Source organism: Dermacentor silvarum, unplaced genomic scaffold (genome assembly GCF_013339745.2).
Source record: "Dermacentor silvarum isolate Dsil-2018 unplaced genomic scaffold, BIME_Dsil_1.4 Seq229, whole genome shotgun sequence".
NCBI lineage: Eukaryota > Metazoa > Arthropoda > Arachnida > Ixodida > Ixodidae > Dermacentor > Dermacentor silvarum.
The window spans coordinates 5,378-17,912 of NW_023605899.1; the positions used below are offsets into that span (position 1 = coordinate 5,378).

General features: G+C 44.8%; 1 protein-coding gene across 1 annotated transcript; it reads right to left on the bottom strand.

The window, feature by feature from the left end:
- Positions 1–6,226: 6,226 nt before the first annotated feature.
- Positions 6,227–10,893, bottom strand: LOC119434760 (uncharacterized). Its single transcript, XM_037701833.2, has 2 exons — positions 10,586–10,893; positions 6,227–7,021 (listed from the first exon to the last, which is right to left on the bottom strand). The coding sequence occupies exons 1-2, from the start codon at positions 10,657–10,659 to the stop codon at positions 6,241–6,243; spliced, it is 855 nt and encodes a 284-aa protein (XP_037557761.1). The 5' UTR covers positions 10,660–10,893; the 3' UTR covers positions 6,227–6,240.
- Between the last annotated feature and the right edge of the window lie 1,642 nt (positions 10,894–12,535).

The window sequence follows — 12,535 nt, forward strand, 5'->3', positions numbered from 1 at the left end:
AGCAAGGCAGAAACGGCTCATACAGCCGCCGGATGGCAAGCGTGTATACTCAGGCGGCCGCTAATGTAATTTTCATTAGAAACCACCGTCGTCTCTTTCTTCGGTTGGCGCTCAGTCGCTTAATTGAATTAAGCGCCTCGGAGGCCATCAAGTAATTATGGCCGAGGTCACACAGCTCGGGTCGTGAAGAAGGGAAGATGGCACGAAGAAATCGCATCAATAGTTACTGCTTGGCTTGTGGAGGAAGGTAAACATATTTGGAGTAAGTAATTGGGTGTTCGATGAAGTGAAGTTGCTCTCGTGCAGACCTCTGGGTAGTTTGCTATATCAGTTTCTTTGTAGTCGTTATATATGTATATATGTAAGAAATGTAAAGAAATACATAAAGAAATGTACAGGAGTACGTTTAACTGGGTCATTTACTCACAGGGGATCCTGATCATGAGAAGGAAATTTACAGAAGAATAAAAATGGGTTGGAGTGCCTATCTATGACAGGCATTGCCAAATCCTGACTGGGAGCTATACCACTGTCGATGAAAAGAAAAGTGTACACCGGTGCTAAGCTATGGGCCAGAAACTTGGAGGTTAACAAAGAAGCTCGAGAACAAGTTAAGGACCGCAGAAAGAGCGATGGAATGAAAAGTGTTAGGCGTAACATTAGGAGACAGAAAGAAAGCGGTGTGGATCAGAGAGCAAACGGGCATAGCGGATATTCTAGTTAACATCAAGAGAAAGAAATTGAGCTGGGTAGAGCCATCTAATGCGTAGGGTAGACCATATTCCCGTCTTTTACTTTATAAGAGGAAACAAAGCAGACATACACAAGGGAAATACTTGTGATTGATACTGAAGTAAAGAGCAATTATGTATTATTCCTCATCTTCAATCACAAAGTCTTAAGTCTGAATTCTATTACGAAGTTGAAGGTTATGAGTGTTCGAGGCTATTCTCTTTTCTGTTACGATTCTGCCAGCGAGCACGCGGTTCGCGAAGTCAAAATCTGCGTTTCGTTCTCTTCATTTCGTAAACAGGCGTACCGCAAAACTCCGACGGATATGCGTGACGTAAACGAATGGTCCGCGAATGACGTCATATCCCGGCGTGCCGGATGTGATAGCAGCTCCTGAGCGGGGTGAAGCGGGAAGTAGGGTGGCTTATTGTATACGTAATAAAGTGTACTGAGGACCGTATTTGAAGCCGGATGTATTGGAGGTGTGATTGTAAATTCCGCTACTGATGTTTACTTTGGATAACGGTCACCTCAAGCAACATTTGCACAATAATATACCGTTTTTTTCTTCTTCTTTTTTAGAAGGTCCAAAATTTCTAAACATTGCCTGTGGCAGATAGCACAAATCTAACCTTTGATCTAAATTACGCGATGAGGCGGTCATTAGTTCTACGACAAATCAGAATGCCACCGTAAATAATTAACATAATTACGCTAATAAACTTTGTCAATAATTACTTCACGGCACATATTTAAATCTACGAATTATAGCCGGTGAGTTCGCAAGGCCGACGAAATGCAGTGACCGACGAAATGCATTGGCGTTCCAGCTACTTTTTTTGAGAAAACGCTGTTTTCTGCATTGAAGCACAAAAGTAACAGGAACACCAATGCACTTGAAAATTAATACACTTTGAAACTTTGAACACTTTGAAAATTAATATATCGAAACTGGAGCAGTCCTGAGAATTCGTTCCAAGTGGCAACTACGCCTTGTGCCCTCACCGGCTATAATTCGGAGATTTAAATATGAGCCCTAAAGTAATTATTTAAAAAGTTAATAACGTAATTATTTTAATTATTTAACGAGGTATTTTGATTTGTCGTAGGACTAATGGCCGTCTCATCGAGTAATTTAGATTAAGGGTTAGAATCGTGCTATCTGATACATGTTGTGAGGCACGGAACAAATCAATGAGTACAAGTGGCTCTCCGCTATCAAGAGCCCCGATGCCGGGGCGCAACGATGGGCTGTCCAGAGGGCCCACGATGCGGCGGTCGGGCATGGCCTGACTGTCCCAACGTATGGGAGCGGCCCGCTGCGCGCTGAGTCGCGTACCTCAGGACTTTCATTAAAGTTTTACATCCATCCGTCCATCGGATACATGTTATGTTTATAAATTTGGTGCAGCTAAAGAATACACCCTGTATGGTCAAAAGTTCTTAAGTGAGATGTGCATTATTAACTTTAGGTATTTTTTGTTCGTTATGCTCCATGGCGGTTAGTTACCGAGGGATTCTGTTGCCGGATAATTTGTAGCTTAGTCGCCGGCAACTTTGGTTTAGAACTCGCGTGGGTTGGACACAGTCTATACTCGTATGTTTTAAAAGCTGCAAGTGGACAAAGCGTCCCTTTCCTGCTGTGGAAGGTGCTTTAATCACGTCAACAATGTCTTGTTTGATTTTTATCAGCGGGGTTCAACATCTATAAGCTGCACAGTGGGCTTTAAAGAAGCGCACCGAATAAAACAATTCTGAGCCCTTCTCCTGTCGAGGAAATGGGGGTCAGCGAAGCTTGTGGCAAGACGACGCTGCCGCAGGCGTTCCGCTTTGTTTGCCCTAAACTCAGGGTAGGCGGCTCTTCGCTGACGTTTGGCCTCAACATCGCGCTCCCGCAACTCGAGGTCAGAAACTGGGGGTTTCGCCTGGGCTTCGGAAGCCCTCACGCTAGAATCGGCACGTCGACGACGAGTCCTGTCCCGAGCGAGTTCGCGGAACCGTCGCTCAAACGGAGCCTGCTCCTCGGCGGAACGCACCACGCGCGGCCTTCCCAACCGGACGCCGAAACTGATCTGAGGGGAGGGAAAGCCGGCGGGCATGCGTCAACCCCCTTTCCTTCTCTTTTCCTCCCCACGACACACCAAACGACCCTGATCGGTCGCGCGCGTCACGTGATCGGCGTCAGCGCAGCTTTCCCCGCACCTGCTCTTTATTTTCTTCCTTTCTTTCTTTCTTTCTTTCAATCAATCAATCAATCAAAATGAGCTTTATTTATACAATTCAAGGAATGCGCACAAAAGTAGTTGGACCAATGTGGCTTGTACCTGGACCAATACAGAAATAACATATATAGGTCAACCACGTGCATATTTTCTCAGTGACTAATAACATTGCTTACATGAACAAGTGTTAATTTGTAAAGGAGGAGTTATTACGTTTGACTAGACAAGAAGAAGCTTTTACATGCAAGGTCAACGTTTCTGGTTACTTTTACTTCCACAGGCACAGTGTTCCATGTTATAGCGCCAAAAAACTCCAATAATCGTTCACCGCAGACATTGCTGCAATAAGGAAGGCTTAAGTTAACGTTAGTTGCTTGCCTGGTGTTTGCACGTGGGAAGTTGAATATGGTGCCGGGTAAGGGGAAGTTGGTGTTTAGTATTTTATGAACCAAACAAGTGATCTCATAATTTCTTAAAGCTGTAAAAGAATGGATACGAAGGTCAATAAACAGGATGCTACTATAGGGTGATGAACAGAAGAAAGTGTTATTATTCTTAGGGCGCCCTTTTGCAACTGCAGTATAGGTGTTAAGTAACTTTTATGTGTTAGGCCCCATATTTCACAACAATAACCCAGGTGGGTATTAAATAAAGAAAAATATATGCAACGAAGCAAAACACGAGAAAAATATTGCCGGGCACGGGCGAGGGTGTAACAGCTGAAAGCGAGTTTCTTACAAACAAGGCTAATTTTTTCTCTCCAATGCAAGTGACACTCTAAAGCAACTCCTAGATATTTAAACGTATCAACACGATCCAGAGTTCGGTTCGCTAGAGTCAAATTAAAGGCACTGTAATCTAGTATTTTCCTGTTGGAGTGAAATATGATATGTGTAGTTTTATCAGTATTTAGGGCTAGTCTATTTTCTGAAAACCATTTGCCTACCTTTAGTAGTTCGCCAGATATAATGTCTTGCAATGACGAGAGTGAGTCGCCTGAATAAACTAAGGCGGTGTCGTCAGCGTACATTAAGACTTGTGTCAACTTAAGCGCGCGCGGTAAATCGTTAATGTATAATGAAAACAGAATAGGGCCTAAAACCGAGCCTTGTGGTACACCACATATGACATCGGTGAAAGCGGAGTGATGTTTATTAATTACCACTTGTTGCCTTCGTGCTTTAAAATAGCTGTTGATGAATTGAAGCGCGTTTCCAACAATACCATAAGATTCCAGTTTTTGTAACAGCATGGAGTGACAGATTGTATCGAACGCCTTTCTTATATCAAGAAAAATTGACACAGTAATTTTCTGCTTGTTAAGAGCAGAGTTAATGAATTGCGAAAGTGTCAAAACTGCGGTTGATGTAGATCTACCCGCAACAAAGCCATGCTGCTGCGGGCAGATAATGTTACTGCTTACACGAAATGCATTTAACTTTAGTACAATGAGTTTTTTAAATAGTGTGTTAACTACACTAAGGATTGAAATTGGTCTATAACTACTCGGATGGTTCGGATCGCCAGTTTTGTACACAGGGATAACATTTGAAACTTTCAGTATAGTTGGGTAAGAATTACTACTTATCACATGATTAAAAACGTGACAAAAGGGTATGCATAAGACATCAATATTGTTTTACAGGATCCTAGCTAACCTGAATACTGTCAAGTCCGGATGCCTTATTAACCGACAATTTGCCCACTATACATTTTATTTCAAGTGTTACTTCACGAAAACCAAAATCACTGTTTCCTTCCTTCCTTCCTTCCTTCCTTCCTTCCTTCCTTCCTTCCTTCCTTCCTTCCTTCCTTCCTTCCTTCCTTTCTTCCTTCCTTCCTTCCTTCCTTCCTTCCTTCCTTCCTTCCTTCCTTCCCTTCCTTCCTTCCTTCCTTCCTTCCTTCCTTCCTTCCTTCCTTCCTTCCTTCCTTCCTTCCTTCCTTCCTTCCTTCCTTCCTTCCTTCTTCCTTCCTTCCTTCCTTCCTTCATTCCTTCCTTCCTCCTTTCCTTCCTTCCTTCCTTCCTTCCTTCCTTCCTTCCTTCCTTCCTTCCTTCTTTCTTTCTTTCTTTCTTTCTTTCTTTCTTTCTTTCTTTCTTGTCCCTGGCTCATACCCGCATATCCCTGGTTCATGGGCGCAGGCGATGTAACGAAAATTTTGCCTGCCCGGGCCCCAGCTCTGCAAAAGATTCACATCAATTTTCATGCGTATTTTCTTTAGTTTCATCATTTCACCTTTTTATCCAAGTCGTCGATTACGCCGGTGTAACAACTGCGGGGCGGTGCTCGAGCCAATGGCGAGGATAGAGAAGTTTGGATGATGATGATGATGATGATGATGATGATGATGATGATGATGATGATGATGAATGTTTATTCGAGAGCAAGTGTGTGAAGTACCTATATATTGGAACAGGAATGCGGGGGTAAATAAGAGGAAAAGGGGAAGGAGAAAGATTGCAAGCTATAGTCGATCTCCGCCTAACGTGCGAAGTTCCACACCAACGGCGCTGGCTCAACCTTCGTTTTGGGGTGCTGCCAGTCCGTGTATGCCTTAATGGAAAATTAAGTAGGCAGTTGCAAAAACGAAAATACCCTTAGGGCTCATCAAGGTCTTGTCTTGAGTCTTTAAGAGCTCCGATGAAGTCTTTTCTTTGCGCTGGTGTTCTAACAAGGTCACAGGTCGACATTCTTGACTATCACTTCTGTTACAACATATCTTCCCGAGAAACGAGAACAGCTCAGGGACACACTCACCCTTCAAATTGATTCTGATACTGATTGGTATTTTACAAATTATGAATGGGAACATTAAAAAAATACATCGCTTTGATGCTTAAGACAGCATCTCCATGCACATGGACATGCTAACCATCTGCTCATGTTTGTTATGATAAAGATTTGCTTTCTTTGTGGGAACAAAGAGATGAAGATCGAGTGGAGTCTTGGCATGTTGATACTGCATCCTAGATGTTTAGTCAAATCACAGTGTTCGAAACGCGCTTCACGATTGCCTTCCGTCGTCCCTGATGACACGATGATCTCGATAAAATTAGTCTCAATATTGTCGAAAGCTGGCGGTAAGAAAATGATTAAACCACCCCCATACATTGTCGCGTACATCTGACGTCATGTAAGGGGTGAATATTTCAAGTAATCGCTTTCGAGTTAACTTCAGAAACAATCGAAAGTATTGCGACACGGTACACGAAAGAACGAGTTCTTGAGACGAGCGCTGAAGATGCTATATATGCACCGATAACAGTACGAAGAAAACCACCATTTTATTACGACGATAACTTAAAGCCTCCGCTGTCGATCATCCTCTGCAATCCGGCCTGAATGATGGGCCTCAGCATAGCTAGCTTAACGGCCGTGGGTGGCCGCTCAAGGAACAAGGTGACCGGCCGGCCCGAGATGGGCGCGAACGTTTTCACCTCGATCTCGACCGAGTCCACGTACACGATATCCAACGACGTGATCTCCACGTGCCGGTTCGGGTCGTTCCTGTTTACTCGCACGCCGACGTCCATCTCGAGTCCGCTGAGCGTGTAGGAGACGTTCCTGTCGCTGTTGGAACCAAACAGGATGGAACGCCTACGGTGCAGCACGATCGAAGGCGACAGCCTGAGCGGTAGCAGTGCTTCGGCGACGCTCTCGTTGCAGAAAGTCTGCGGGGTTCCACGCAGCGACAGCGAGTCAAGTCCGTTGAGCGTCACGTTCAGACCCAGCTCCTGACCGATCTTGAGCGGCCTCGGGTCCTCCAACACTTTCTTTCCGAACGTCAGCAGCAGGTTGATGGTGTTGGTGAACTTCTGCGTGCCCTTGCAGATGTGCTTGGCGAGCCCTTTCTCGCGAGGCTTGGAAAAAGTCGGTCTCTTTGTCGTCGTCGTCGTCGTCGTCGTCGTCGTCGTCGTCGTCGCGATGTCCTCCTCTTGAGCAGCTGCCTGTTCGGGCAGCAGGAGGGCCAAGTGCAGCAGCGTCAACAACACGGTCAAGGTCAGGGCACGTACTGGACAGCGCGCGGCGGCTGTTGCAGAACACCGCCGCCGCATCGGAGGAGGACGCCTGCAAGGAAAAGGTGCGAGAGAAGGCGAGGTTTGCATAGATTGAGATCCAAACTTCCTGCATAGCGGCCGCCATTGAAAGGGAAAAAGAAAACAGAGAAGAGGCGGCTGCGTAAACGAGGCGTCGCGGCGTGATCGTGACTGCCGTGTAGCGTTGGTTGGCATATATGCGTCGCTCGATGCGCCGGTGGGCGCTCTTTCAAGTGCGGCGACGAGGAAATGGTAGAGAGAGGCACGCGCGCGCACGTCAGACCTATAGGTTATGTGTGTATCGACGCTGACGTTATAAAAACCTTCTTCGAACGCTGTTTGTGCCTTTACGCGCGTCCGTGTCCCGGAAGGTTTTCGAGCCATAAAACGGAGGGGTGATAGGATCTGAAACGAGAAGGCTTATCTTGCCATCCATGTATAAGCGCTAGTGACGTCCCCTTACTATGCACGGCGATGAATAATTAAAGAACCCCTTTTCGCGCTATATGTTGCGATGCCGTGTTGCAACGAGCATACGTAACCGCGGCCTATAGCTGGACTTAACGCGCGGTGCTGTCCACTGAAGCCCCGCTGTACATCGAAACCGTTGAGAGTACGTAGCTACAATGATGCTTAAATGAGTATTTGCTTTTTTTCTTAATGTTCGCTCTGCTACTTGAGGTATGCAAGGAATAAGGTCGATACAGCGGATGACCCAATGGCGACTCATTTGCATCTTGCGCAGAGCGCCCGTGAACGGTTCTTTCAGTAATAAAGATGCAAGGCGAACAATGATGTCAAAAAAAAAAAATAAGGTGGGGGGGGGGGGGGGGAAGAAAAAGAAAAGAAGCGACTGCAAATAAACAGCCCATTTTTGCTAGTGTGTGTAATTTTGACTGGGGAGAGAGGTGTGCGACATGTGTATGTTGTAAAACACCGCAGGAAATGGGAACGAATGTTGTAAGTAAGTCTATACATTCAGTAGCTAAAGGTAACAGCAGCACTCGAAGTATGCAATGGGGATTCACCAAACAACAGCCAGCAATAGTGTGTCGAGAATTTAATTCCCAGTATTTGAGGTCAACAATGCAGGCAGAAAAAAAATAAGAATATTCGAATAATTTTTTTAATTACTTAAATCTGAAGTTCCATTGATCGCGCTGAGCGCTAAGAACTAAAAGCATGAACAGGAGACTTGCGCTTGTTACTGTAACTGCTGCTGTTGTAACCAGGACGATATAAAATGCTGTGTGTTTGCCTGATGTAGCTACCTGCCTGCGTCCCTGTCGTTCTGCCTGCGCTACAACAAATTGGAAGATGCCATACCAACAAGCCCATATAGCTACCATCACCGATATAAAATGAAGTGAGAAAGTTTAGCGGCCAACGGGAACATAAGATAATGCAGCGATATTTCTTATTTGCATTATTAGATTTGTGTGCACATAATTTACGCACCTGCCAAGATCATATGAGTATAGAGTCGCTAATGTCTGGAGACTACAGATGTGGCGAAAAAAAAGAAAAAAGAAAATGCGGACGCCGCTGCCGGGGAAACCGAACCCCCGACCTTGTGCTTAACAGTGCAATATGATATCCACTAAGCCACCGCGACGGGTCTTAAAGATAAGCATTAGGGAAAGCTCGAGATTCCCTCAGGTCAGGCCAAGACGCAGCTGATATCGACAGTATCGTAATGAAATTGCTTTTCGTTGTCATGGTGCTGTTAGTCCTGCGTGGCAAACACACCTCGTTTCCTGCGCTGCATGATGATGATGATGATGATGATGATGATGATGATGATGATGATGATGATGATGATGATGATAGTAGCACGAGCTACCTTTGTCTTCCAGTTCGTCATATTGTAACGCGTACACTGTTCTGGTTTCAGCCAGTGACCATTTTTCACCGGGTTATCATAGTAATCAAGTTATTACTCGGCGCAAGACGCGCCTATACTATATCCGAAATTTTATCACCCCTTCAATTAAGGCTGTACTTAAATCTAAGTGTTCAAAATTTAGTTTAAATACATTTCTTGTATCTTAGCATCATTTAAAACATACAGAAGCAACACAAATTATTTAATAATCTTGGATTTTTTTACTAGTTTTATTGCGTCAACAGATGTAGACTCTACGCTTGAACTCGGAAAGAAATAGAGGTGCGGGACCAGCATCGATCAAGTCACATGTGATTCTGCTCGGATAAGTATGAGGCACTTCAAAAATTTTGCGAAGTGCAAATGCATCTACTGCTCAGTAGAAGGGAAGAAGAGAACCTAGTACGTGACGTCATGCTGACGTCGCAACAAAATCGTAAAGTTTCATGTTGTAGTTCTCTGTCTAACGCACACGGCGGATATTACGGAAATCTGTAGCTCAGATCTATTAATAAAAGTTTCCAATCCAAAAGTTTCTTTACTTCGTGAAATTGAAATTTTCGTAAATTGGTTTTCGGTAAATTGAAGTTGGCTGTAGTATATATACACTGACTTCCCAGGAACCCTTTACACTTTTCTTTCAAATACAACGCTCCTACTTAGTCCCCATGAGAACACGAATTAATTGTGTTTGGAAGTAATGAGTATTGACTGTAATTACACTGATCAGATGTTCTTTCACTGTTAGCATATCCGTTACCCCTCACGTTACATGTGTTGTACTATACATGTGTTATGCTATACATGTGTTGTGCGTTACATGTGTTGTGCGTTACATGTGTTATAAGAAAACAGGTGGACGGACGGCATAGATGTTTATGATATCCATTTTAACTAATCGACCAAAGGAAACAATAGAGTTACAGAGTGAATTGCAGACTAAGATCCTTGTGGTGATAAAATTCCTTATAAGCTACTTTTGGGCCACAGTATTTCCTTCACCAGAAAGCAGCGTGTGAGCTGAAACTAGAGTCTGTGAGATTTATTCTCCCACTTTGTTCCCTGTGGTTTCCTGTTTCTGAGTAAAGCGTTAGCCGCGCATACGAAGGTTTAGCCGTCATGTCTATCTTTTCTGCGTCTCTCCCTTTGCTAAACCTCCAGAATTGTAACTATAGTCATCTAACTACCTAATACTGTCTTCCACGTCCATTATATTTGTGACTGTGAAGCTCCCTCGTTCATCCATGACCTTGCTTAGTTACCGGCATGGTACTTAGCATAAAGAAACCATTTCTGCTTTCTCTGCGGAGATTCATTTGCGTGCGTAAAGCGCTCGGCATGAGCGAGGCGGTTAAAGCTCCACGAGGGGAAATAAGTGCATGTTCGAGCTATATGCGGAAAGCAAGCGCATGAGCGCGCGCCTCCCAATCTGCCCGTGGCACTATATTAGGCTGTAATGGTTAAGAGCTGTTGAACTGTTGTCCAACAGTTGTCGAACAAGGGACGTCTTCGGAACGAACGTTTCGATAAGAGGACTTCTCTTCGTCAGTGCGAAAACAGCACGCCTTGACGAAGACAAGCCTATACTTGTCGAAGCTTTGGCTTCAGAGACGTTCCTTGTTCAGTCAGCGTTGATCATTCCGAGTCACCGTCTACCGGTGAACTTCTGTGTAGTTCGGATTAAGAGCTGTAAGTTCTTTGCCCACTCACTCGGCGCTGCTGCTAGAGGCTGCGCTGTCGTCGCCGCCCTGCCGTTGAAAGCTTCCGTCGTTCTTCATCGTCATGCTCCAAGCAAAACATCCGCGAGGTTTCGGACTTCCGGAGCAGCCTCGCGAGGGCAGCGGTAAGCTGCCACTCGATATGCGCACTTGGTCGATTTGATTAGGCGCCACTCATCATCGATGCGAGCGTCCCTTTCACGGCTCGACGAAACGTCTGCCGCCGCGACTACTCATTTCTTTCCGGCACGAGGAACACGCGCCAGTGTCAGGACGGGGGGAGGAGTGGTCCCTGGACAACGAGCGAACGCATTCGCGGCTATTGAGTGCGCCCTCCCTTTCCTCCCACCACTCTTGTTTGCTGTGACCACCTTGACTGAGTGCCATTTGGCCCGAGGGGTCGGGCTGCCCTTTCTGCGAGGACGACGACGAGGGCGGTGATGCGTATAACACGAGGAGCGCGGATTGCGCGCGCAGATATTGCGCGGGTCTGCACTGGTTGCAGTGAGGTTGCGATAGCGTGGACTATAGATTCTAGCGATTTGGCAATGTGCTCCCAGCTGCTGCGGTTGAGGGCACCAAGGTCCCTAACGAAGGATAATGTATAACCGGAGTAACAGGATTGGAAAGAGGAATTGTTAGAGTGAAAGAGCAGGTGCCATATATGAAACGCATTGAGTAATCCTCCCTTCCTGAACGAATCTGCAAACAAAAGCGATGAAGGTCGTGCGTGTGTTTTCTTACTTACTTCCTCTCTCTCTCTCTCTCTCTCTCTCTCTCTTTATTTTTCAATTTTGACTTTAGATCTGTTTGTCTCATAGTGAAAAACAGCATCGTCTAATCCGACTTGTGATCGCTGAGGAGCCTAGCACATTTCAACGCGTTCCTCTAGGACTAAATTATTTCTCTGGTTATTATTTAGTCACAAGTGCAAAGTGCTGCAAATTGCAAATACATAAAATAGAACTCCGATACAATATTACTCCTTGAGTTTAGAGCACTATTATCCAGTTCTTAAAATGCAATTCTATTATTCCGGTCTCAAGTGAACGCTAAAGAGAACCACTAGGTAGAAGATGGGCCTGGTAATTATATAAAACTTTATTTTTTTGCTGACTTCTTTTTGTCGGGTTAGTATGCTTGTGTGCCTGTTATTACCTACGTGTGTTATGTTTGGTTCTCAGTTTTTTTTTCACTGATTTCCGGGAGCGTTGCATTGTTACCTTTATCTCGAGATAACAGGATCTAAGGGGCTATTTTCCAATGTGTTTGCAGTTTATAAAAATAGTAATAAGATCAACAAGAGCAATTGAAAACGATGCCGCTCTGATATCATTGCATCCTGAAATGGTACAGACCATTCCAGATAGGGCATTCCTGAGCGGGAAATTAACTTGCCAGATTTCGACTGGACTGTCGAAAGTAGATCAAAAAGATCAAGCGTCTACTCGGTGTTTAGTGAATTCTTGAGTGTTCTTGGTTTTACCCAATATGTAAAAGGTCCGACATGACAATATTCCATCTTGGATTTGGTCTTTTGCAGTGGCCCGAACAATGTTTCCAAAGCGTTTGTGAGCCCTGGAATAATTGACCATAACGCCATTGTGATAGACTCAAACATATCAGGCACCCATGTGGTTGAGGTAATCCCAAGAAGAATATTCCTGTATGAGCATGAAGACTACGACGCTATTTCTGCAGAGTTAAAATTGTATTTCCCAACATTCGCGCAGTATGCTCAAAACCATTGTCCTTTGGCGTTGTGGTCCACTTTTGATAAGTTACTGGAAGTAGTTTAGTGTTACGTGCCCTGTAAAATGCTGAAAAATAGAACCAAACAAAAAAGGTCGCAGTTTCGCCCGATAGGCGAAGCATCATTTCCGATAGCAAATTAGTAGAGAGCTATACGGAGTAAGTATAGTAGTTTTATCGGCTGCATAAA

Excerpts from the sequence above, each read along its gene's own strand:
- LOC119434760 (XM_037701833.2), bottom strand. The coding sequence starts at position 10,659 with ATGACGATGAAGAACGACGGAAGCTTTCAACGGCAGGGCGGCGACGAC. Across the intron at positions 7,022-10,585 it reads GCCTCTAGCAGCAGCGCCGA|GCGTCCTCCTCCGATGCGGC; the intron begins GTGAGTGGGCAA and ends TTTTCCTTGCAG.